This window comes from Simochromis diagramma, unplaced genomic scaffold (assembly GCF_900408965.1).
Source record: "Simochromis diagramma unplaced genomic scaffold, fSimDia1.1 OVJJ01000430.1, whole genome shotgun sequence".
Lineage (NCBI taxonomy): Eukaryota > Metazoa > Chordata > Actinopteri > Cichliformes > Cichlidae > Simochromis > Simochromis diagramma.
The window spans coordinates 732,417-757,481 of NW_024387258.1; the positions used below are offsets into that span (position 1 = coordinate 732,417).

Sequence of the window (25,065 nt, forward strand, 5' to 3'; positions counted from 1 at the left end):
TTGGATTTTTTCCCCTTAAAAATAAACACCTTTAGAAATTGTATTTTGTGTTTACTTGTGTTTTATTTTAAATATTTTTATTTGTTTTATGATCTGAAACATTTAAGGGTGACAAACATACAAAAAAAGGTCATCAATAAGGGGGCAAACCTAGAAGACGAGAGATACCTGCAGCCATCTGGAAGACTTTCTTCTTGTCTTCAGTGCGCTCCTGAGAAGGTTTGAAAAAAACACTGACTTCAGACGCACACCATTATACTATCATTATGTAATGGCCAGTTTAAGGCTGCACTATATATACGCAGTGACATGACAAAGTATTTGCTCCCTCCCTTCTTTTGCATATGTGTGAGACTTAAATGTTTTAGGTCAAACAAATTGTAATACTGACAACCTGAGTAAATACAAAACACAAATGCGTACAGACAGTATTTATGTTTACAAAATTAAAAAGGATAAACATTTCCACTCCCCCTGTGTGTGGTCTTCATCCTTCTAGCTAAGGCCCCCTAACAGAGACCTGGGAGGTTGACGGTCCTTCAGAATATCTTTGTTCCCTTCCCAACTGAGGGTACTGCTCCTTGTGGCTGTTTATCTTGTAGTCAAATATCTCACCAATGATATGTTTACTGCCTGAATTGACACCAAAAAAGCCTGAATGCTCCACACATCAGAATCAGAATCAGAAAGACTTTATTTATCCCCAAGGGGCAATTAAGAGGATACTTAATTATGGATACTAGGGTGCTTGGCACTTTAAAAGGCTAACAGTGGACTTAATGGGACTTTGGAAGACAAAGTCAAAGACAATCACAGAGGTCACCATCAAGTGTGGGCATACCAAGGTGATGCCCACTTCTGGATAGGCCTCAACCCTCTAAAGCAGTTTATCAGTAGGATTGGATAGGAATATATATCTAGGTCTGGAGTGACCATCAGCCATCTCCTGTACAAAGAAATTATGAAGTACACCAGGAGATCCACTTCAGCATCTACTGTGAGGACATCGTGATTTTATTCGAACTGGATACGTTTGGTTGAAAACAGAGGAAAGGTGATGCAGACTATTAAGCCAGAAAGGAGAATAGCAGATATGCAGGATAGCTACAAGTGCCTGGGTATCCCACAGGCCAGTGGGAACCATGATAAAGATGCAAAAAGGTCAGGCACAGCCAAATACCTCCAGAAGGTAAGATAGGTGCTGAGAAGGCAGCTAAACAGTAAGAATAGGATCCATGCCATCAGTAGAGATTCCCTACCAGTTATCTGAATAAAAAGCTAGCTAAAAGAGGAGACGGATGCCGCTAATGTGAAGATACAAACATTCCTCATAATGTCCATCCAATCCACATGAAGTCCAGGACCTTGAGGCTCTATGAGCAGTAAAAAGAGGGAGTGAGGATTAGTGACTATCAAAGTCACCATCCAGGTTATAGCATAGAACATATGCAAATAGATCAGGCCCATCAAGACAGACAGTGATGCAGAACAGGACCAGGAACCATTATAGATGACCAAGCTTATGCATGGGATGTACCTTTGAAAGGCGGAGGAAGTGGCTGACATGAACAAATCCCACAGTTCCTGGGAAAAGCTGGCTTAAAGGACAGCACAGAGGGATGGTGGTGGTAGATCCACAGGAAGAATCTACTACAGACAACAGGACCCAAGTTAGGGTCTGCAAAAGGTACTTGAGAGACAATCCAGCAGATAGTAGCTTCCAGCAGATCCCAGGCACAACATCAGATGTCTATGTCCAGAAGGACCCAGTCCCAGGAAAGATACTACATGTTTAAAATGCTATCTGGAAAATCATTTGCTCTGTTAAATAGCACTTGGGAAATTTTTGACAAAAACTTTAAATTTCATAGAGGGGCTAATAACTTTGTCCTCATCTGTAAATGCCTTTCTCTCTCTTATTTTTATGTGAAAAAATGCTGAAAGTGATTCAACTTACAGTCTGGAGCTGCATCCTTAGCTGGTTGTTGGTGAATTTGAGGGATCTGGCGATAGACTGGAGATAGTATATCAGCATGCTGAAACACAGTTGAACAATTCACAAGTCATGTAGGATACAGATGTTTGCGTATTTGCATATTGTGAGTGTATGTGTATATGTGTGTGAGAGAGAGAATTAGAGAGAAATTGTGAGTGAGAGAGCGCATGTATACGTGACAGATATATGCAATATGTGTCGTGTGCAGCCTCACAACAGCAGCAGCAGTGCTGGCAGTACGACGACAGGACTGGTGATGTAACTTATTACTTTACTGAACCACACCGGGAAGTCAGTGGCCACTGTCTCAGAGATGATGTCGTAAACCTTCTCTTGACCACTGAAACACAAATTTAAGCATTTTTCTTTGTCTGAACACTGAAACACAACCACATAAAGAAGGGGAAAAACAAAAGAGCTGTTCATGCACCACATTTCAAAAACCAGTAGTTAGGGTATATAGTATATCACTGCTAACTTCCACATCGATGGAAGCAAAAATAATGCTGAATAAAATATATACAGCTGCATGACAACATATATTGCCATCCAGTTGACAACTTCAGGGAAGGCTTTGCTTATTTTAGCAAGACAGTCCAGAACATTCTGCATCCATTTCAATAGTATAGCTCCAAAAGGGACAACAATGGGCATCGCTTTCACACTGCAGCAACTCGTTCCAACAAGGAGACGCAACACAGAAGGAAATGGAGATGTTTCCTACTGTTTTAATGTGTATCTGGCAATGGAGTTTAATCAACATTTCATATGAATTGAATAATATTTTTCAATTTCACTTATTTAATATGTTCTTTCTGAAGTATTTAAATATAGTCTTTAAATGGTATGAAAATTACTACATTTTGATTTTATTTAAATACCCTACCAGCTTTTTTGGAAACACGATTTGACTTTGTATACTATGCAAAGAAAGATCTTTTCCAAACTATGATGCCCTGCTCATAAATTAAAATATGTCCCGTTTCAAAACACATATAAATATGTATTGTGCAGGCTGAGGATGGAAGACACCAAAATTGGGTCTTCTCTAAAATATATCCCTCATTGGTACATGTGGTAAAACATCCACTTCTGTCTTACATTCTCAGCACAGTAAATAAAAAAGGGAATCTGTTCATTAAAAACAAGAAACAGTCAGAGGCTTGCTTCCCTGAGCAGTATTTACTTTAGGGAAATAGTATTGTATTTTGCCTGCATTATCACTTTGACCTTTAGGTCAATTTATTGACCTTTGGGAGAGGTCAGAGGTGAAACGTGACGCGATATTCAAAATCTTTATACAGTGCGTTCTACTGTATATGTTGACAATTGTTACATCCTGTGAGGCTGTGGGAGTGTGTGGGCGTGGTGTTGTCTTCTCCCTCTCCTCCTCCTTCTTTCTTGCCCCTCCCCTTGTCTCTCTCTGCCCCTGCCTTCTCCTTTAGGACACACCTGCTGCTCATCTGCCCTCGTTTACCACCAATTACCCTCAGAGGTGATATAAGCTGGAGAAGAGCAGTGTGGAGGGGGGGAGGCATCGCTGCCTGGTGTTCTTGGCGGTTCACCCGGATCCAACTGTTACTGTCCCCCACCCTCATCGCCTAGCTTTTATGTGGGGACGTAACAACAATACACACCAAAATTCCAAGAGTCATAGTTTCCATAAAGTCTTTTGTCAGTTTCTCACCAATAAATTCTTAAGTTGACCTTGAAGGTCTCGATGGATGTAAGATAAATTTTAATTCCTTACCTGAAAGGTCCGCAGTGTTGTGATGGTCTGTATCTCACTATAGCAAAGATGGTGGGCAGCATACACAAAAACAGCATGAAAAGCAGCATAGCCAGGTAGAAGTTGTTTGACCTAAAAAAGCAAAGCAACGTGAGAACATGGATGTGTTGATATGATTCATTTTTACATTACTGTCTTTCCTTTATGCTCCTGAGCAGTTCAGTAGAAAATTACAATTCATGTGAATCAACTTAGCATAGGGCTGCTCGATTATGGCAAAAATGATAATCACGATTATTTTGACTGAAATTGAGATCTCAATTATTTGACGATATTTATTTAACAATAACAATGTATGGGATAATGACTTTAAAGATTGTCAAAAAATAATATAAAATAGTGTGCAAATACTGATAACAGTGCAAATGTTTGCAATGTAAAAAATAAATGAAAAATGTAAACATCTGTGTTTAGTGAACTTTGCAGTGTTGCTCTGTGGTGCAGCTACGACACTGTAGCAAAGTTTTACACACTATGTCTACTTGATCCACGTCTGACTGAACCCATAATGTTTCCACACCACTGAAGATTTTTTTTACCTCTCTTTTCAACCAACAGCAGTCACTCTCCTCTCCAAATAACTTCTGCTTAACTTTCTGAGCTTCCCTCGGGTCCTCTTAATCAGCGGTCCCCAACCCCCGGGCCTCGGACCGGTCCGTGAGTCGTTTGGTACCGGGCCGCGAGAGTTGAGGCTCAGGTGTGAAATGTATAGTTTTCAGGGTTTTTATCGGTTTTCAGCGTTATTTTGTTATCGTTTTTATCGTTTACTCGGTTTTCCTGGGTCTTTTCACGTGTGTTATGAATAAATCTTCTTTTTTTCGGTACCGGTACTAGTTTTATTTTGTTGTATTTATCTGCGACACCTTAAAGGCCGGTCCGTGAAAATATTGTCGGGCATAAACCGGTCCGTGGCGCAAAAAAGGTTGGGGACCGCTGCTCTTAATTGTTGTGACGCGTGTTCAAAACGCAGAGAGGTGCGCTCGATTTGCCACACGGAGCAGCGCGAGAGTAAAGCACGAGGGAGGGGCTAATAATTGGCTCAGTCATTTTTAATGATCGTTGAAAGCCCAGATCGTAATCGTGATTAAAATTCGATTAATTGAGCAGCCCTAACTTAGCAGAAGTATCCCAGAGTATATCTGCAAAATATGCTCTAAACAGTTTGTCATCTTCAAAAGGTGAACATTTTTTTCTTTGTTTTTTCTGTGTATCTGACCACATATCTGTAACATCTAACTGAAAATTGACAAAGTAACTAGATTAAGTGTTGTGACTATTCTACTTGCCAAAATACACTGCTCAATAAATAAATAAACTAAGGAAGATTTTTCATCAAAGTATAGCATCAAGTCACTTGAACTTCTGGGATCTTACTCTGATCAGCTAAGTAGCAGTGGGCGTTATTACAGGAGAGCTGACAGGGCTGTAAAAGGTCCCAACCCATCAGCAGAGCTAGAATCTGTTCCTTTGTGCAACGAGTAACAGGATAAGCACTGTTCCCTTTTTGAGCAATAAAGATCATAGAAAAAAATATTCTGACAAATCTTGAACGAATGGTGAATCATGAGTGGCTGCTAAGTCCAAATAATACTCAGGCAGTGTTTACTCATGACAGGATCATTTCTTAAAACACACCAAATAGTTTGTGGTGCTTAAATCTAACTAGCAAGTGAGACTGTCTAAATTTTCTCATGTCTTGACTTTGACTGGCCTCTCTAAAGCCTTTATTTTTATAGTCATTCAGAGGTGGACTTGCTGGTGTATTTCGGATCATTGTCCAACTGCAGAACTCAAGTGTGCTTCAGCTGGCGGTCAAAAAGAGATGGCCAGATATTCTTCTTCAGGAAGCTTTGGTAGACAGCAGAATTCATGTCTCCATTTACCACAGCGAGGTCATGTATGTTTGGATTTGTTCCCCCTTAATAATAAACACCTTTATTCAGAAGCTGCATTTTGTGTTTACTTGTGTTATCTTTGTCTAATATTTAAATTTGTTTGATGATCTGAAAAATTTAAATGTAACAGATACAAAATATAGGAAATCAGGAAGTGGACAAGAACTTTTTCACACCACTGTATTTTCCTTTTACACAATGAACTGTCGATGCTATCAATATGCACATGTGTCTTGTGTGATTTTCCACCACATCTGGGAGTGGCTGATAAGGACTGAAAGAGGCAATCACAGCTTCTTTTTTTTTTTTAAAAAAACATAAATCAGAGTAGCCTGACTGAGTATATGTGTGTATACGTAAGTTGCTGCACAGGCTGATAACTGAACAGGCTTAAGAAAAATACCCCCTTTGCTGACAATATACAAGCTTCTGGTGGCAATTTTAAATCTTTGTCAAACTGCAAAGAGCCAAGGATGTAATATAAGAGAATGTCTGGACACAGACATTCTTGGTGTTTTGATGGTGGTTATGAAAAGTGCTGGGCTGCACCTCTCACTGACCTTGATTTCTCCATAGTGTTTGCAACATTTATGCCTTTTTGCAGCATTTTTAATGGATTTTGTTTTAACAAATTGTGCTGTAAGGAAAAGACAGTCCAAAAGGTTTGTGCTTCAGTTTTGGTGAGTGAAAATTTAATATGTAATTAGTCCATTATTTAGCAGCGTCACAGCATTAGACCTGTGCAGATACAGTTAGTTAACCAAGCTTGCTAAGATTACCTGAATTTACCTTTACTTCAATTCAGTGTTCAAAATGCCAACACGGTGGTAGAAAAAACACTAATATTTAGGCCAAATAAAAAGTCATCAAATGATTTTTTTTTTAACTATACTGGAAATTTGGGTATGTTTCATCTGTGTGTGTGTGTGTGTGTGTGTGTGTGTGTGTGTGTGTGTGTGTGTGTGTGTGTGTGTGCGTGTGCGCGTGTGTGTGTGTGCGCGTGTGTGTGTGTGTATCTAACCTGGATGCTCGAAAGACCTGCTGATGGGGAACATTACAGGTAAGTACAGCCCAGCTCCTCAGATACATCAGACCAATCAGCTTCAGCACATTAAAGGCAGGAAGACAGGGAGAAAAAAATGCCCCCATCCTGAAGGAAAGAAAGAGATAGACCAGTCACACACACACACACACACACACACACACACACACACACACACAGGCAATAAGGTCACACTTCATATAAAAGATATGACATTCAGTGGCTCATGATTTCACTTCATTACATTTATTGCTGCAAGGAGACGTTTCTGAAATTAGATGAGAAAATACAATCAAGAGGTGTAGTGGAAAGATTACAGAGAGCTACAGTCCATTAAACAGGGTAATGGAGACCTGTCAGCACCAGTCAGGCCATTAGCTCTGAAATAGGTGCTGTGGTTCTGGAATTGTAAAATGTTTTTCAGACTTACCAGATCATTCCTTGGTTATAAATTAGATGCAAGACATTCTCGGCTATTTTGAATTCTCCATATTCAGGCTGAAAAAAGACAAAACAAAAGTAATCACTGCAACAATCCTGTGTCAGACAAGAGTCTCTCAGGGTCTTTATTGTCTTTTCATGACATGCCAAATGTTTTCAGTTACTGCAAAGGTCTGGTTTGCAGGGATGCCGGGTCATTACCAGGACTCCTGTGCTATGAAGACATACTCTTGTAAAAGATACAGCATTAGCATTGTCTCAGGTTAAAATTTGCAAGGTCTTCCCTGAAAACGACATCTGGATCAAATCATATATTGCTCTAAAATATGCATATAGACCTTTGAGCTTTCATGGTGGTTTTGTAAGCACCAACACAGTATGACAAATCCAGCTTTTGAACCTGAACCAGCTTCCCATCCTTACTGGGTAGTGACCAAAGGAATAATACTGCAGATATAAGCGGCAGAAAAGAGCTTTCTCTGAAGATTGAATGGCCTCTCTCTTTGAGATAGGGTGAAGAAGTCGGCCATTTGGGAAGGGCTCAGAGTAGAACAACTGCTCCTCCACATTGAAAGGAGCTGGTTCAGGTGGTTCAGGCATCTGACCAGGATGCTTCCTGGCTGAAGTGTTCCAGGCATGTCCCACTGAGAGGAGGCCCCAGGACACCCTGGAGAGATCATATCTCTCACTCGGTCTGGGAATGCCTTGCTGTTCCTCCATACATGCTAGAGGAGGTGACTGGGGACAGGGAATTCTCGGCTTCTCTATTGAGGCTTAAGAAAACGTGGGATAGATTTAATGATAGTTTTTTCCTCTCAAACCACTTTTATTTTTAACATTTTTACCATATTTTATCATAGCAATCATATTCAGAATTTCCATTAGATTTCCCCCAATAACAAAAATATTTGTGTTATCAGCAAAAATGTGTATTTTTAATATATCACATACCCTTCAAATGTCATTTATTTAAATAGTGAATAGTTTTGGATCCGGGACAGAACTCTGGGTAACATCCAAACATGAGGAGTATTACTCTCCCATCTCACAAATTGTTTCCTGCTGGTCAAATAATTTTTCATCCAATGTAGTACAACCCCTCTGATTAAATATCGTTCCAGTTTATTAATTAATATTTCATAATCACTTACATCAAATATTTTAAGATTTAGGAATACTCCGGCTGCATGTCGTTTCTACTCTGTAGCATTTATACCCCCCCAAAAACCCATCTCCATAGAGACTGTGTCAGCTCCCAAAAAGACAAAAAACAAACTAAAAACCAGCAACAAACAATTTAAACATAAACAATCACAAAGAAAGAACAATACAGTATCCACATCTGAACCAAAGAGTAAAACAGTGAAATGTGGATTATTAAATATTAGGTCTCTCTCCTCCAAGTCTCTGTTAGTACATGACTTAATAATTGATCAACAAATTGATTTACTCTGCCTTACAGAAACCTGGTTGCAGCAGGATGATTATGTTAGTTTAAATGAATCAACACCCCCGAGTCATTCTAACTACCAGAAATCTCGAAGCACAGGCCGAGGGGGCGGTGTGGCAGCAATTTTTCACACCAGCCTATTAAACAACCAAAGACCCAGACAGACTTTTAATTCGTTTGAAAGCCTGATGCTTAGCCTCGTCCACCCCAGCTGTAAAACTCAGAAACCAGTCTTACTTGTTATCATCTATCATCCACCTGGGCCTTACACAGAGTTTCTGTCTGATTTCTCAGACTTTTTATCTGATTTAGTTCTGAGCTCAGATAAAATAATTATTGTGGGTGATTTTAACATCCATGTAGATGCTAAAAATGACAGCCTCAACATGGCATTTAATCGGTTATTAGACTCAAATGGTTTCTCTCAAAATGTAAAAGAACCCACCCACCACTTTAATCACACTCTAGATCTTGTTTTAACATATGGCATAGAAACTGAACATTTAACAGTGTTTCCTGAAAACCCTCTCCTGTCTGATCATTTCCTGATAACATTTACATTTACAATAATTGATTACACAGCAGTGGAGAGTAGACTTTATCACAGTAGATGTCTTTCTGAAAGCGCTGTAACTAAGTTTAAGAATATAATCCACCCACTGTTATCATCTTCAATGCCCTGTACCAACACAGAGCAGAGCAGCTATCTGAACACTGCTCCAACAGAGGTCGATTATCTTGTTAATAATTTTACCTCCTCACTACGTACGACTCTGGATACTGTAGCTCCTGTGAAAACTAAGGTCTCTAATCAGAAGTACCTGAATCCGTGGTATAATTCTCAAACATGTACCCTAAAGCAGACGACTCGTAAGCTGGAGAGGAAATGGCGTGTCACAAGTTTAGAGGCTCATCATTTACCCTGGAGAAATAGTTTGCTGCTTTATGAGAAAGCCCTCCGCAAAGCCAGAACATCTTACTATTCGTCACTGATTGAAGAAAATAAGAACAACCCCAGGTTTCTCTTCAGCTCTGTAGCCAGGCTGACAAACAGTCAGAGCTCTTTTGAGCCAACCATCCCTTTAACGTTAACTAGTAATGACTTCATGAACTTCTTCACAAATAAAATTTTTATCATTAGAGAAAAAATTACCAATAACCATCCCACAGATGTAATATTATCTACAGCTACTCTTAGTACCATTGATGTTAAGTTAGACTCTTTTTCTCCAATTGATCTTTCTGAGTTAACTTCAATAATTACTTCCTCCAAACCATCAATGTGTCTTTTAGACCCCATTCCTACAAAACTGCTCAAAGACGTCCTGCCATTAATTCTTCGATCTTAAATATGATCAACCTATCTCTAATAATCAGCTATGTACCACAGGCCTTCAAGCTGGCTGTAGTTAAACCTTTACTCAAAAAGCATCTCTAGACCCAGCAGTCTTAGCTAATTATAGGTCAATCTCCAACCTTCCTTTCATATCAAACATCCTTGAAAGAGTAGTTGTCAAACAGCTAACAGATCATCTGCAGAGGAATGGTTTATTTGAAGAGTTTCAGTCAGGTTTCAGAGCTCATCACAGCACAGAAACAGCTTTAGTGAAGGTTACAAATGATCTTCTTATGGCCTCTGACAGTGGACTCATCTCTGTGCTTGTCCTGCTAGACCTCAGTGCAGCGTTCGATACTGTCGACCATAATATCCTATTAGAGCGATTAGAACATGCTGTAGGTATTACAGGTACTGTGCTGCAGTGGTTTGTATCATATCTATCTAATAGACTCCAGTTTGTGCATGTAAATGGAGAGTCCTCTTCACACACTGAGGTTAATTATGGAGTTCCACAGGGTTCGGTGCTAGGACCAATTCTGTTTACATTATACATGCTTCCCTTAGGCAGCATCATTAGAAGACAAAGCATACATTTTCACTGCTATGCAGATGACACCCAGCTCTATCTGTCCATGAAGCCAGATAACACACACCAATGAGTTAAACTGCAGGAATGTCTTAAAGACATAAAGACCTGGATGGCCGCTAACTTTCTGCTTCTTAATTCAGATAAAACTGAGGTTATTGTACTCGGCCCTGAAAATCTTAGAAATATGGTATCTAAGCAGATTCTTACTCTAGATGGCATTACCTTGGCCTCCAGTAACTCTGTGAGGAACCTTGGAGTCATTTTTGACCAGGACATGTCCTTCAACGCACATATTAAACAAATACGTAAGACTGCTTTCTGCCATTTGCGCAACATCTCTAAAGTTAGAAATATCCTGTCTCAGAGTGACGCTGAAAAACTAGTTCATGCATTTATTACTTCCAGGCTGGACTACTGTAATTCATTATTATCAGGAAGTCATAAAAACTCACTGAAAAGCCTTCAGTTAATCCAAATGCTGCAGCAAGAGTCCTGACAGGGACTAGAAAGAGAGAGCAGATTTCTCCTGTTTTGACTTCCCTTCATTGGCTTCCTGTTAAATCCAGAATTCAAAATCCTGCTCCTCACATACAAGGTCTTAAATAATCAGGCCCCATCTTATCTTAATGACCTTGTAGTACCATATCACCCTATTAGAGCACTTCGCTCTCGCTCTGCAGGCCTACTTGTTGTTCCTAGAGTATTTAAAAGTAGAATGGGAGGCAGAGCCTTCAGTTTTCAGGCCCCTCTTCTGTGGAACCAGCTTCCAGTTTGGATTCAGGAGACAGACACTATCTCTACTTTCAAGATTAGGCTTCAAACTTTCCTTTTTGCTAAAGCATATAGTTAGGGCTGGACCAGGTGACCCTGAATCCTCCCTTAGTTATGCTGCAATAGACGTAGGCTGCCGGGGATTCCCATGATGCATTGAGTTTTTCCTTTCCAGTCACCTTTCTCACTCACTATGTGTTAACAGACCTCTCTGCACTGAATCATATCTGTTATTAACCTCTGTCTCTCTTCCACAGCATGTCTTTATCCTGTCTTCCTTCTCTCACCCCAACCGGTCGCAGCAGATGGCCCCGCCCCTCCCTGAGCCTGGTTCTGCTCGAGGTTTCTTCCTGTTAAAAGGGAGTTTTTCCTTCCCACTGTCGCCAAAGTGCTTGCTCATAGGGGGTCATATGATTGTTGGGTTTTTCTCTGTATCTATGAAGCGCCTTGAGGCAACTTTTGTTGTGATTTGGTGGTATATAAATAAAATTGAATTGAATTATAATCTGCTCGACTGATGCAATTAATGAGAAATTTATGTTTATCTGTCCCACAAAGTCTAGAGTCTGGTTTTTCCCTAGTTGTGGTCTCTTGTGATTACTGTCAAACTGCAAAAACTGGAAAAAAAATTATTGAAACTATTATCAATTAGGGTGGCACAATAAAGTGTAATTCTGTTTGGCCTAGTGATTTTAGGATAGCCCAACTGTTGTGTTAATTCATTAGTTTTTTATGGGTTTTTTTTTAATTCCACAGGACAATGTTAAAGTCACCACAGATAAATATATCTGATTTGATATAATTTGATTTGCTTTTGAGCTGAACGCTAGAGCCTGGTGCTTTATATATACAGCAAATATTAGAACATTTTTTATATTCCTTGCAAATTTCAATTGTTATACATTGACTAATAAGTTATCAAACACAGTTATCATAGCTCCCATCACCTTGTAATCTATTTTTTATCCCGTACACAGCCCCTCTCCCCCCTTTCCTGGGTTGAAAAGTCCAGTTGAAAGTCCATCCCTGTTTCTGCATTAATCCATATTTCAGATACAGCAATAATTTTGAAAGCTTTTGTGAACTGATATAAAATATTCTTTAACGTTATTGATCATTTATCATTATCATTTAATGGTGTGATTAAACTGTTCATCACTGTGGCAGCAGCAGCTGATGTCTTCAGTATTGGAGAAGAAATCATTCTCTGGGTCTATTTCCTTTTTCAAGTCTGAAACATTATGACCTGTGTATTGTGTATGTATACAGAATTCCATTCAATAGAATAAGAATAAATACCTTAATTCTCATGTTTAGCATTTACTTGCTAAATTTTGTAAAAGCAAAAGTTTGCAACCAACTTACAAATTTGCTCTCTAAATCCCAGCAGCAGCAGTCACTGAGGTAGCGAACCACTAGACCTCTGATGAAGTCGATGAGCAGGATGCTCGCCACTGTGAAGATCATGTCAATGATGGACAGCTTCAACATCTCCTAAAGACACAATATACACATATTCATCAGGGAAATTTACAAATACTATATACAACTATTTTATTTTACACACACACACACACACACACACACACACACACACACATATATATATATATATATATATATACCAGGCATAACATTATGACCACTGACAGGTTAAGTGAATAATACTGATTATCTCTCCTGCTACTGGGTGGAATACATTAGTGAGCAAGTTAATATTTTGCCCTCAAAGTTTGGCAAGCGTAAGGATTTGAGCAACCTGGAGGACTGGTTCAGAGGAGCTCCAAAGCTTTTGGGGTGTTCCCACTTTCACAGTTGGGAACCAGCGACAGGGTCATGGGCTCGTGTGGCTCATTGATGCACATAGCGAGGAGAGCTTGCCTACGTGTTCCGATCTAACAGATGAGCTACTGTAGCTCAAACAATTCTGAAAAAGTGGTTCTGATAGAAAGGTGTTAGAATACACAATGCATCACTATCATTTGATGTTTTGGCAACAGGCAGGTGGTCATAATGTTTATATATATTTTTATAATTTCCACAAATATACACCGTTATCCAATCAGAAAGCAAAACCTGTCCAACATAGGTCTCCCAGCACTGATCCTGTTGTCGGGTGTTCTTTTCAAACACAGCTGTCTGGTTGTAGACATCCCCTGAGCTGCTCCTGCTGGTTACAGCCAGCACTGTGGCGATGGTTGCTGTGGTGCTGTTGTGATTCTTAGACAGGGAGATATCTGACATTAGGGTGGAGAGGCTGTTTCCCTCAGGATGAGATATTGTGGCCAGAAAGGAGCTGGACTCATTCCAGTTACTGTTACTCACTTGGACCTTGAAGACAGATCACAATCCATACAGCTGTGTGCTATGCTTTAATTATATGAGTGACTTCAAAGGTATTTCTTAATTCAAGGGCTGCATCCTTAGAAGCTCCATGATGACCGAGAAGGAGCTTCTTCTCGAGTGGCTCAAGTGAGTGGCTGTTAACGGTCTAGTCCAACTGTGACAGTAGCAACTAGATATATGTTGGACAACATTGTTTGAAAGAAACAGTAACAAATCTTTATTTTATCCAAATTGCTTTACTGTTACTTGAAAAAACTAAGATATTTAAATCGGTGTGTGATGTATCTGAGGCTGAGAGAACACCGTGGGAATATAAAGACAAGAGTCCCTTTAGACCAGAGTGTTAACTTTAGCCAAAAAACAAATTTGTACAGCAGCACAAAAGTAGCAATTATATTAGATCCTACAGGTTTGTTTTATTATAATATATATATTTATGCACATTTTGAAAAATGATCCAGCGAGGTATTTAACTCAAATACTGCAGTCCAGTTCAAATTCATGAAACACTTAATGATTTAAATTTACTTTATGGATCTATGACTGACTGTTTCAGGTAAAATGAAGGGTAAACTCTTTTTTCTTAGCTCATCTGTATTCTCTTTATCACAGCGTATTTGTGAAAAAGAATGCACAAACTGATTTTCAGGGAGTTTTTAGGACATCCTGACATAACAAATTACAATAGTCCAGCCTAGAAGTGATAAATGCATGAACAGGTTTTTCAGCTTCACTTTGAGACAAGGCATCTCTATGGGCAGAAATCTGTGCCATCAGAAACTGAAGTTGAATAAGTTAAATTTGAATTTGAATTGCTCGGATCGAATCTGAATTGTAACTTGAATAAATGCTTTTAAATACTGAATTTGAATTAGCCTAATTTGAAATTCAATTTATTGGTTTGAAAATGATCATCACTAAATTGAAATTGAATTTTATATTTTGAAATTGAATTCATTTGCTTTGAAACTGTATTTTATCCTTTAAAAATTTAGTTCTCGAATAATTTCAGATTCACTTCTCACCATTCAGTTTCAGTTCTACAATTCAGTTTTTTGGAACTTACATCCAGTTCCGGTTCAAGCGCAGATTAATAGAACTACGTTTTACTAGCGGACCGAAAGTGTTACTGACGGGAATCTACAGCGTCTTGAGCTGAATTAAGACTTCAGAAGTCATTCGTCATGTCGAATGACCAGCGGATAAACTCTCAGGTTGGTAATAAATGTATTACATGTATAAGAACAAGCGTCATGTTAACAAATGATAGCAGTACAGTAACTTTGATGCTTATTGTAGCTGTTAACTAAAAATGCTAATTTAGCGTAGTTTGCCCTGGATTCAGCTTTGACAAACAAATATGATCGACTGTTTCTAGTAGAATTCCAAAGTTGTCATCTTGGACCCTCTCAGAGCTCTGTATGCTTGCAGAGACCCCTACAGTAGGGAAACATGCAAAACGGTGTCCAAACCTTTGTATTTTAGCTTTATTTATGTCTTACACATAGTCTGAAGTCTGAATTCAGCTCAAGATGCTGTAGATTCCCGTCAGTAACACGGTCCATTAATCTGCGCTCATTACTCTCGAACCGGAACCAGATGTAAGTCCCAAAAAACTGAATTGTAGAACTGAAACTGAATGGTGAGAAGTGAATCTGAAATTATTCAAGAACTAAATTTTTAAAGGATAAAATACAGTTTCAAAGCAAATGAATTCAATTTCAAAATATAAAATTCAATTTCAATTTAGTGATGATCATTTTCAAACCAATAAACTGAATTTCAAATTAGGCTAATTCAAATTCAGTATTTAAAAGCATTTATTCAAGTTACAATTCAGATTCAAATCGAACAATTCAAATTCAAATTTAACTTATTCAAATTCAGTTTCTGATGGCACAGATTTCTGCCCATACACTTCTAATTTTAGAGATATTGTGCAAATGGAAGAAAGCAGTCCTACATATTTGTTTAATATGTGCGCTGAAGGTCATATCCTGGTCAAAAAGGACTCCAAGTGTGATGAAAGAATCTGAGGAATGTTTCTATCACCTTGTTGAATGTATGCTACAAAAGTCAGTTTTGTCGGACAAAAAGGGGTCCAGACTGGTAGTACTGAGGTGTACCTAATGAAGTGACAAGTGGGTGATGTAATGGCTTGTTTGCAAAGCCAAAAAATAAAATATATAATTTCAACACTGCACAGTCTTAACACCTTTTAGGTATCCAAATCATAATCAGAGCTTTACTGTACATCATCAATTTTCTTAACTGAATACGTTTTTGAACACTTCCCCTCTATTAAAAGACAATTGCCAAACTGAAAAGCAGGGGAAAAGTGAATTCCCTAGTGCGTCAGAGTGCAAGGATAATTTTGTATTGTACTGTATTGTTAAAGCTTTTAAACATTTTTTTAAGTGTTAAGAAATTGTTTCATGTTCTTAACATGAAAACAACTCACCTTCACTTCGTTATTATATGCTCAGATAAGCCTGCAAAGTTTGATTGTATGAATGTATAATCTCAAATAATCAGGAGAAAAGTTCTTATCACTATCATTTTTATATTTAATATAAAAGAACAGATGACTAGTGGACCATCCATTACACACAGAATTACTTAGGCAGTTTGTAAAATTATTTACGGTTTACTTAAATTATTTACATTATAATGAATGTCTCCTTTACTGTAAAAAACGTAACAAAAAACAAAACATAATTTGAAATAAAGTACCTCAAAATAACATTTAAATATGTAATCACACTGTTGGTCACTGTTGGCTTTTTTCTCCCTAAAACATTGAAGCATATTAAACTTCACACCACTAAACAGACCCAGCTTTGGTATCAGAACTGAATTGTATGTGCAGAGGATTTTAAAAGTTATACACAACTGAAGGGAAATCTGGATATATTTAGTATCAATTTTCCATAGCATCTACACAAACTCTGAAACATGTAAGTTGGTTTATTGACTGCTTATATTTTAATGTAAAAGCTTTAAAAGCATCACTAACTCGTTACACATCTGAAACTTTGTAGAATTTTGACATTTTAGACTCTTGTTAATATTTTTGCTACAGGATATTTGAGTGAGATAAAAACAATTAATTACATTTGAGTTTATTCCTTGACTGCATTCCTTGGACCATCCTTTTCAAAAAATATTCTAGAACCACCAATGCGCAACGAATCTTGGGATAGAGTGGGCCACCAAGGTTCCGCCTCATGGATCCTTCAGATCCCGCGAAAACAGTCTTTTTCGCATTGCTGTGACATAATCAGCCTTCAAATGTGGCCTTTGAAGGATGCAACCCCTGAATTTAGACGTCTAAAATGTAGGACTGAGCATTTTAGCATATTAGCTTATTTAGCCTACACAATTAGCATTAATATAAAGATAGTAGAAAATAATTCCAAACTAGTTAGTTTATGTGCATAAAAAGTAAACAGAATACCTGGACACATTTTAAAGACACTGAAGATAGAATGAACTGTGTTTACCTTCTTAAAGTCTCAACTTTGGCTCTAAAATGTAGCAAAGTAATACCACTGGAATAGTGCTAGTTGTTAGCATAACAAGTTTACCAGTTGTTTTCTGTCCAATGTGTTGCTCATGTCAACATTAAAATAACCTATATACTGAATTTTCACTTGAATGATATGTATCTCAGTTTAACTGTTTAAAGCCATATGTATTGTATTTGATGAGATGTTGTGAGTTAGGGACTTTTACATCAGTGATATTTCTCCCCTTAACAATCAATTCCACACTATATTTTTAAATAATAAATCGCAACAAAAAATAAATAAAATGCCTGAGTCACAATACAGATTTAAACTCATATTAATATTCATCAATATTCGCCTCTGTCAGTACGCCCCAGGGTGGCTGTGGCTACAATGTAGCTGCCATCACCAGTGTGTGAATGTGTGTGTGAATGGGTGGATGACTGAATGTGTAAAGCGCTTTGGGGTCCTTAGGGACTAGTAAAGCGCTATATAAATACAGGCCATTTACCATTTACCATTTACTTTTTTAATTTCATCAGAAGGTCCACTAAATACTGCATTTTCAAAACATGACTTCCATGGTTAAATATTTGGTAACTTGTTTGTGCTATTTTCTAGTAACTGTGGCAAAATGAATGACCAGCCAATTAAATTATTAATCTTATATTATTTTCTAAATAGTGTTCAAGATAACTAATTCTTAACTGGGGCTAGTTAACATACTCACAGCAGAGCTCATACTGTCGACTTTATCAAGGAGAGCAATGATGAGACTGTAGAGATTCCCAAGGTATAAGACAAGGACCCTGTAAATTGATGAGCACTGTAAGACCTTTCAGTTATTATATAAATACTGCTCCAATGAGGGCTCTCATCAGAGCTTGATGAATGAAATAGTCAAAGTAAAAATTGTTACTGACAAACACTGTATAATTTGTTGAGAACAAAACAACCTAACCCACAAACCAAACTAACTTTGGTTAGTAGAAACTATATTATTAATATCAGTTACCCATAAAATCACCACAAACTTTAAAAAACCATAAAACCAGTTTTTGTACTACTTTTAAATTAAAGACTTTAAAAACGTGCAGGGCCTGAGTAAGTTGCAACTCATATCACTATTGTCATATAACTAACCAAAGTTAAGGGAAAATTTTAACTTAGATTTTTGGCATAAAAGTGTAAGGGTTCCATTCATTTTCTGAATAGTATAGTATGCCATTATTGTGTCATTATAGGCTGCAGGTTAGACAATGGTACCTGGCCAACTGGAATCGCAGTGAGGTTCGTGGGTGGTACATCTCCAGCTGAGCCACCAGTTCAAAAGCAGATGGAGCAATCATGGTGATGAGAGAAACCACTACACTCACCTGGAAAGAAGATGGATACATAAGTAACTGATGGGGAGTTGGTAGTTGGAGAAAAGTTTGTTATTTTAACTGAAATACATGTAACAAATATGTCTCATTGTTTCTAACAATTTCAGTGATTTCCGAGGGTCCTAATTAATTGATTCATTGATTAATTCATTCATTGAACGTTTATAATAACTGAACATGCTCATTAGGTGCAGTTTTCAGTTATGCATGTGTGGCAAGAAGTTCGGCTATAAGCACCCAAGTGGCAGTGGCAGTGTACTTTTCACCACTACATCAGACACTTAGGTGACGTAATGCTTGGATACAGCTGCTTGCCCATGAAAACCTATGAAGCTCTATGCAATGTTCTTGAGCTCTGATGGCCACAGGAATGTTGGAGGTCTGTACAGATTGACTCTGCAGCAAGTTGGTGACCTCTGGGCACTACATCCCACAGTATCCGCTGACCCCGCTTTGCAATTTTCCGTGGCCTCAGCCTCATCGTGGCTGAGTTGCTGCCTTTCTCAGTCACTTCCAGTGTGGCATAATGCCACTAGCGGTTGACTGCGGAGTATTTGATGGTTGCACGGTACCGCAATGCCCTCTCACTGAGCTCCTGAGAAAGAACGATTATTTCACAAATGTTTGTAGAAGCAGTCTGCGTGCCTCTACAACTGTGACCATGAAAGTGATTGGAACACCTGAATTCAATAATTTGGATGAGTGAGTAAATCCTTTGGGCAACAATGTGTGTTACAAAAAACAGGTCAAAAGATGTAGGCATGTAGCAGTTTTACAGCTTCTGTTGAGAAAAAGAAATTCTGTACGTGTGTATGCACACAGAGTACACATGTACGTGTGTTGCACAGTTGATCAGCATAGCTTACACATTTTGTTGTGAGAGTGAGCTGGTTGCTGTAAGGTGACTAAAGCTCTCTAAAACTGGCAGATGGATATATACATTTAGTAGTTGCCTTCCACTGGATCCATGTCAAGTCTCCACTTTCAGTGGTTCCTTAGAACTGTATTGTATATTGGATTATCCAATTAAAATAACTGATGATAAGGATGGTGACGTCCAGTCTGTTCCTGTACCTCATTCTTCTCCCATAGCGTCAGCTCCGGCTTCTCCCGCTCCAGTTTCTGAGAACGATCCACCACAAAGTAAATGATGTATATGCTCCCTGCTAAAGAGAGGAGCACCAGGATGTTGGCCAAGATCCGTAGACTGATCAGAACTGCACTGAGGGAAAACACAGTGTCATTGGCAATGATCAGTTAGAAAAGTGGATGTAATTGTGATGCACTATTCTTAGTAGACATCTGAAGTGTATGTTGGATGTTCTGAACAACATACACTTCAGATAAGATGTCACTGCAGCCTCTTTTTGTTATTGCTGACTCTTTCATTATTTACATACATACATTACATTTACATTATTTACACTTTCAAAAGGACCACCTTCAGCCATGAGTCTGTCTGTAGGATTTTAGCCTCCCTGTACCAACACAGAACCTAGAATATAAAATGTCAAGGATTTGGACATGTATAGATTTTAAACATTAGAAAATCTTTGGGTTTAATCAACTTAGACTTCTGCCTAAAGTAAAGTATTGTAGCTCAGTGTCACCAATGATTTACATGTCACTGCCATTTTCAGTTTCAGGAGATGCACTTGTTTTTCAAGGAATTGTGGCTACTTAAAGATCTGTTTCCATCCATCTCCTGCCATTTATCCAAGCACAGCAGTCTAAGCAGAATTTACCTCCCCTTCCCCAGCCACCTCATCGTTATCTTCTGAGATAATCTAAGAAACATAATCTCTTCAAGTCAAGTCAAGTCAAGTCAAGTCGAGTTGGCTTTATTGTCACTTCAACCATATACAGTTAGTACACAGTGAAGCAAAACAACGTTCCTCCAGGACCAAGGTGCTACATGCAACATAAATTTACAACATAAATTAACAGAAAACACTAAACTAGCTAACTAAGAGGCCTAGTTAGCTGGCTAGCAGAGACAAGACAGACTGACCTAACATAAATTACAACATAAATAACAAAAACTAACTATCTAACTATCTAAGGAAGACTTTTTTTTTTGTTAACAAACAGCAGACAACAAAGTGCACGTGCAAATGTGCAAACAAGAGCAACAAAGTGACAGTGTGACAAAAAAAAACACAACATAACATAATAATAAGGTTTTATGATGATGAGTTGAGGTAGTGGAGGAACAGTAAACATTCCTTAGTGTAGCAGCAAAAGGCATCTTTCAGCATGCCTTGAGCCTCGCCTGAGGTACCTGCCCATCTTACAATGCTGTGATTGCAGCCATTCACCAAATCAATGGTTTTTGATCAATGGTCATGAATATTTGCATATTAATGATCATGAAACTGACCTCATAGCCTATTGTTCATTCTGTGGGCTGGTTTCAGTCATTATGCACTAAATGTACTGTTTATAAGGTTGGGGAAACCTGCAGTCAGCTGAGACTGAAGAAGTCATTTGGCTGAGTGACGAAACGCTTCTGCATTGAACGCTACGTCCAGATGAACAGAAGCAACTTTTTGGGGTAGTAAATAAACAGTCACTCACCTATAGCTTCAATAGACTGAGCTGGAGGAAGCTGGACAAACAGAAAACATACAAAACAATGCTCACAAACAAGCACTTACAGACTGGTATCCTTCTTCTTTTCTTGCTCCTCGACAATGGCTTCCTGTGCAGAAAAATATTGATAGTCACTTGTGCTTAGGTCATAATTTAAATATCTTGTTATTAAAAAAAAATATTAATTGCACAGTTCAAGTTACATTCTTCTCTGACCCTGATGTTGTTAACAATGGCAGCTCCTTTGCTCTCTGCAGCCTCTGGGTTTCCTATCAGGTAATCCCAGGCACAGAACACTCTCCAGCAGAAAGTGAAGCTTTCATCAGAAGCACTAGCCAGGCTCAGGCGTGAATTCTTTGCCATTCTGCAGAAATATTATTTTTCGGGGCATATTATCAGACGATATATTTTGCACATCTTGTTTTTTATTTTAATAATAACAGTCCTTCACCATCAGTGAAGCATTAACAGCAACAGGGAGAAGAGAACAATGTGATGCCTTGTGCGATGTTATGCTGGGAAACATTGGGTCCTGACCTTTTTATTTTATATTAAGTTGCTGATTATTAAATGTTGCAAAGATTGGAAATTATGCTAAACATTACTCTGACCATGTTATTGTGAAATGTTATAGATTCAGTAGGGATAAGTAAAGATTAGATTAACTTTTAACTCTTTTTTCCCAGTTTTTCCCCAAGTTTTAACAAACTTGAAATCATTCCAAGACATCACATTGCTAACCCATCAGATAATTATAGCATCAGTATAAGTTTTAAAGAGCATAATGATTACTTTCGCAACAGAATGATGAAACTGTAGGCAAAGACAGCCATTCCAACCAGGAAGTAGGCAAGGGGTAATCGGTACCCTGCACTGCCGATTTTCCTCACCCTGCCATAGTAACCATAGAATAACACAGAGTACTGGAGGTAGCCCTGTGAAGAATCAAAGACAACACATTTTCACAAACACACATGGAAATGCACACAAAGAGATAAAAATGGTGAAAATGAAAACAGTAAAGGAAATCAGTTGGAGCACGATCATTAGTATCCATTATATGAAATGTTTATATAGGGATGAAAGAATTATGTCTTTACTTGCTCAGTCCTATATTCTGACTCTAATGCAACTTTTGGACTGGAAGAGGTTTCGATCGGTTTTATCTTAATTGGTCAGAAAGGGAGTAAAATAATGTTTAAATAATGTTCTAATCTATCTGTAAGTAATGTGCTATTGATAGAACAGTAAAAAGAAAGAAGCTTGCCCCAAGAGACCAGATGGTGTCCAGGTCCTGGGCTGAAGCCAGGTGTTCCTTGGGAATAGTTTTACTTCTTGTTGTTCCAAATGGTGCTCCAGCCAGCAGCTAGTGCACACAAACATAGTTCAGTGCACTGTAATTGTAACAAATAAAATGCATTTCAGTCATGTTAGCTACAGGCAAAAGAAGACTGATATGTTTATCTGTAAGATAGGTGACCATATCTATTTGGTGGTGTGACTCTTCTGGGACGTCCCCTTCCTTCATCCAGAGCCAGAGAGCAATAGCAAGACTTGACGATTCGTACAAGGACATCAGTTTCGTTGACAGCTGAGCTGAGCTGATATTAAGATCGCCTACTGATCTGCAGCTGGACTTTGTAACATTATGCTTGATTTTTTTAGTCCATGTCTCCTGGTTACGGTTTTGCTAGGTTTAGGCACATGGCAGCGTTAGTGTTAGGTAAAGATCAGTGCAGTTACAGAAACTTTGTTGTGATTTTTAAAATTAAAAAACTTGGTGTTACTGTTGGATTTTTGATAACCCTTTCACCCCTCCATCCATCTACCTGCATAACAAGATAATTTAATACAATATAATAGCCCTTTATTGCCATTGTACATGTACAACTGTTGGTGCTCCACAACAACTGTGCAGGTGTGAAGCATAAATAGTAAGACAGCAGGGATGAAAAGACATGAGAAATATATACAAACCAAGAGGAAGGCACACAATAGAAGAACAGGTTGCAAAGGACTTGGTCTGAGTAGCCTCTGAGTGTGAGTGGCCCGAGTGATGAGGTTTACTTAGACAGTTGTTCAGGTTGGGGTGTGGGTGTTAACAATACAAATGGCCTAGCAATGTCAAAGCATGTGAGGGGTTGTAGACCTGCCTTTTGGAATGAGCTTAAAGATCATCACCCAGAAGCTTTGTGAGTATTATTATTTTCAAAAATCAACCAACTGTTGGTGTGATTATTATAAAACAACAGGAGGAGCATGTTAATGATTTAAAGGTAGTTGGAACCGTAGAAACAAAGAACACAATTTGAAGCACAGTGCGCCATATTAGACTGAAATCTTGCAGTGTCCCCACAGTCAAATACGGAGGTAGAAACATTGTTACCAACAAGGGTTTCTCCACCATGTTTTCCCTGGGGATCAAATACTTATTTCAGTTGGCCATGCAAGTCAATTTCTAAATTTTAGCCAATATGTTTTCTACTGGGGTTTTTTTTATTAAAATTAAATGTTTGTTTTTTGGAGGATGTCAATTTCTTTATAAGTGAGCAAACCTACAGCTTCAGCACAGGCTCAAACAAGCCTGTGTTCCACTGTGTGCAGGACATGGAACAATTGAACATTGAACATTGACTGAGGAGCACTGTGAATGTTTTTGAGAGTGTGTTATTAAAGAAAGACAGTGATAACTCCGGTGGATTGACCCTACATTCAAACTCTGTTGAATAATTGGTAAATGGACTGGTTCTTTAATACTCTATGACAAACTTGCCTCATTCACACAAACACTGTTTTTCTGTACTCTTTCTATGCTAGTGATTTCTATCTAACATTAACATGCATTCATGCTCCAATGGATGCATCACAGAGCAACATGGGTTTAGTGTCTTGCCCAAGGACATTTGACAAGAAGAGCTCAAACTACCAAGCTTCTGATTAGTAAGTGGCCTGCTCTGCTACCTGAGTTACGGCCACCCACTCAATTCCCAGTACAATACAGAAACATGAAAATGAGAACCTATAATGTTTGATAGCGAATAATATTATTCACTAAGCAAGGTGAGATAAAGGTGAGACGTGCAAATAGGAACAGCAGAATGGTAAATCCGACAAACCATGAAGTGAGAAAGAAGAAAAATGGAGGATCAAGATATGCAGTGGGAATGACATTGTAAGTTATGTCTGAGAAAATTGCTTGTGTCTGCATGTCAGAGTTAGATATATATCCAGGTGCACCCCTATCCCACTATTACTGTCCGTGCCTTGCCTTGCAAATATTCTATAATCTGTACTAAAGGACAAATCAACAATATATTTACTGGGGTAAAAATTAAATACAAAACTCATCATTGACCATTTGTGTAGGTTTTATTTAAGATATTTAACATTTAAATTTAAAAGAAAAGGGCAGGAGATGTGCTGAAAGAGTCCTGCAAGAAAATATTGTCAAACAGTACAGTACAACAAATACCTGAGGAAAACTAAGCGCTTAAATACACTCAAGGTAATTAGGGAGAGGGGAGGAAGCTGGGGAAGACGAGACACAGGTGGATAAAAGATCAAATCTAGCTCACGAGAGAAGGGCAAGCAAAACTAAAGACAATGCACACAACATTAGCATGGTAACAAATGAAAACAGGACGTAACTAAACACAGGACACAAGAATGCAAACTTGATATGGAGAACACAGATGGGCAGAAAACATCCAACTATGAAAACAAAATACAACCTGCAAATATCATGGACCCCCCCCCCCAAAAAAAACAAACAAACCAGGAATTAAGGCTAGAATATGAAAATCCAAACAAGAATAAAGAAGGATATGCAGAGGGTATAATAACAAGTGCAGGGTCAAAGACCCCCGATCATCTGACAGATGACAGTCGATCCAGCCTGAACTATATGCTTTATCAAAAATG

The 25,065-nt window shown here is 38.4% G+C and overlaps 1 protein-coding gene and 1 long non-coding RNA gene across 4 annotated transcripts in view; one reads left to right on the forward strand and one right to left on the reverse strand.

The window, feature by feature from the left end:
- Positions 1–25,065, reverse strand: part of LOC120715251 (transmembrane channel-like protein 3) — a 39,459-nt gene that overhangs the window by 5,407 nt on the left and 8,987 nt on the right. For 2 of the 3 annotated variants that reach the window (XM_040002112.1, XM_040002111.1), the window contains exons 6-20: positions 22,412–22,510; positions 21,937–22,079; positions 21,361–21,508; positions 21,210–21,253; positions 19,627–19,774; positions 18,434–18,543; positions 17,898–17,976; positions 13,389–13,643; positions 12,678–12,806; positions 7,153–7,220; positions 6,702–6,830; positions 3,747–3,857; positions 2,211–2,336; positions 1,958–2,036; positions 169–211 (exon numbers count right to left, since the gene is read on the reverse strand). In XM_040002112.1, the coding sequence (XP_039858046.1) occupies positions 169–211; positions 1,958–2,036; positions 2,211–2,336; positions 3,747–3,857; positions 6,702–6,830; positions 7,153–7,220; positions 12,678–12,806; positions 13,389–13,643; positions 17,898–17,976; positions 18,434–18,543; positions 19,627–19,774; positions 21,210–21,253; positions 21,361–21,508; positions 21,937–22,079; positions 22,412–22,510 (1,711 nt within the window). The remainder of the gene's footprint in view (positions 1–168; positions 212–1,957; positions 2,037–2,210; positions 2,337–3,746; positions 3,858–6,701; positions 6,831–7,152; positions 7,221–12,677; positions 12,807–13,388; positions 13,644–17,897; positions 17,977–18,433; positions 18,544–19,626; positions 19,775–21,209; positions 21,254–21,360; positions 21,509–21,936; positions 22,080–22,411; positions 22,511–25,065) is intronic. The other variant, XM_040002113.1, reaches the window with a different exon arrangement.
- LOC120715261 lies at positions 4,114–20,586 on the forward strand. Its single transcript, XR_005691583.1, has 3 exons — positions 4,114–4,126; positions 17,058–17,060; positions 20,378–20,586. It is a non-coding gene; the product is annotated as an uncharacterized LOC120715261 (long non-coding RNA).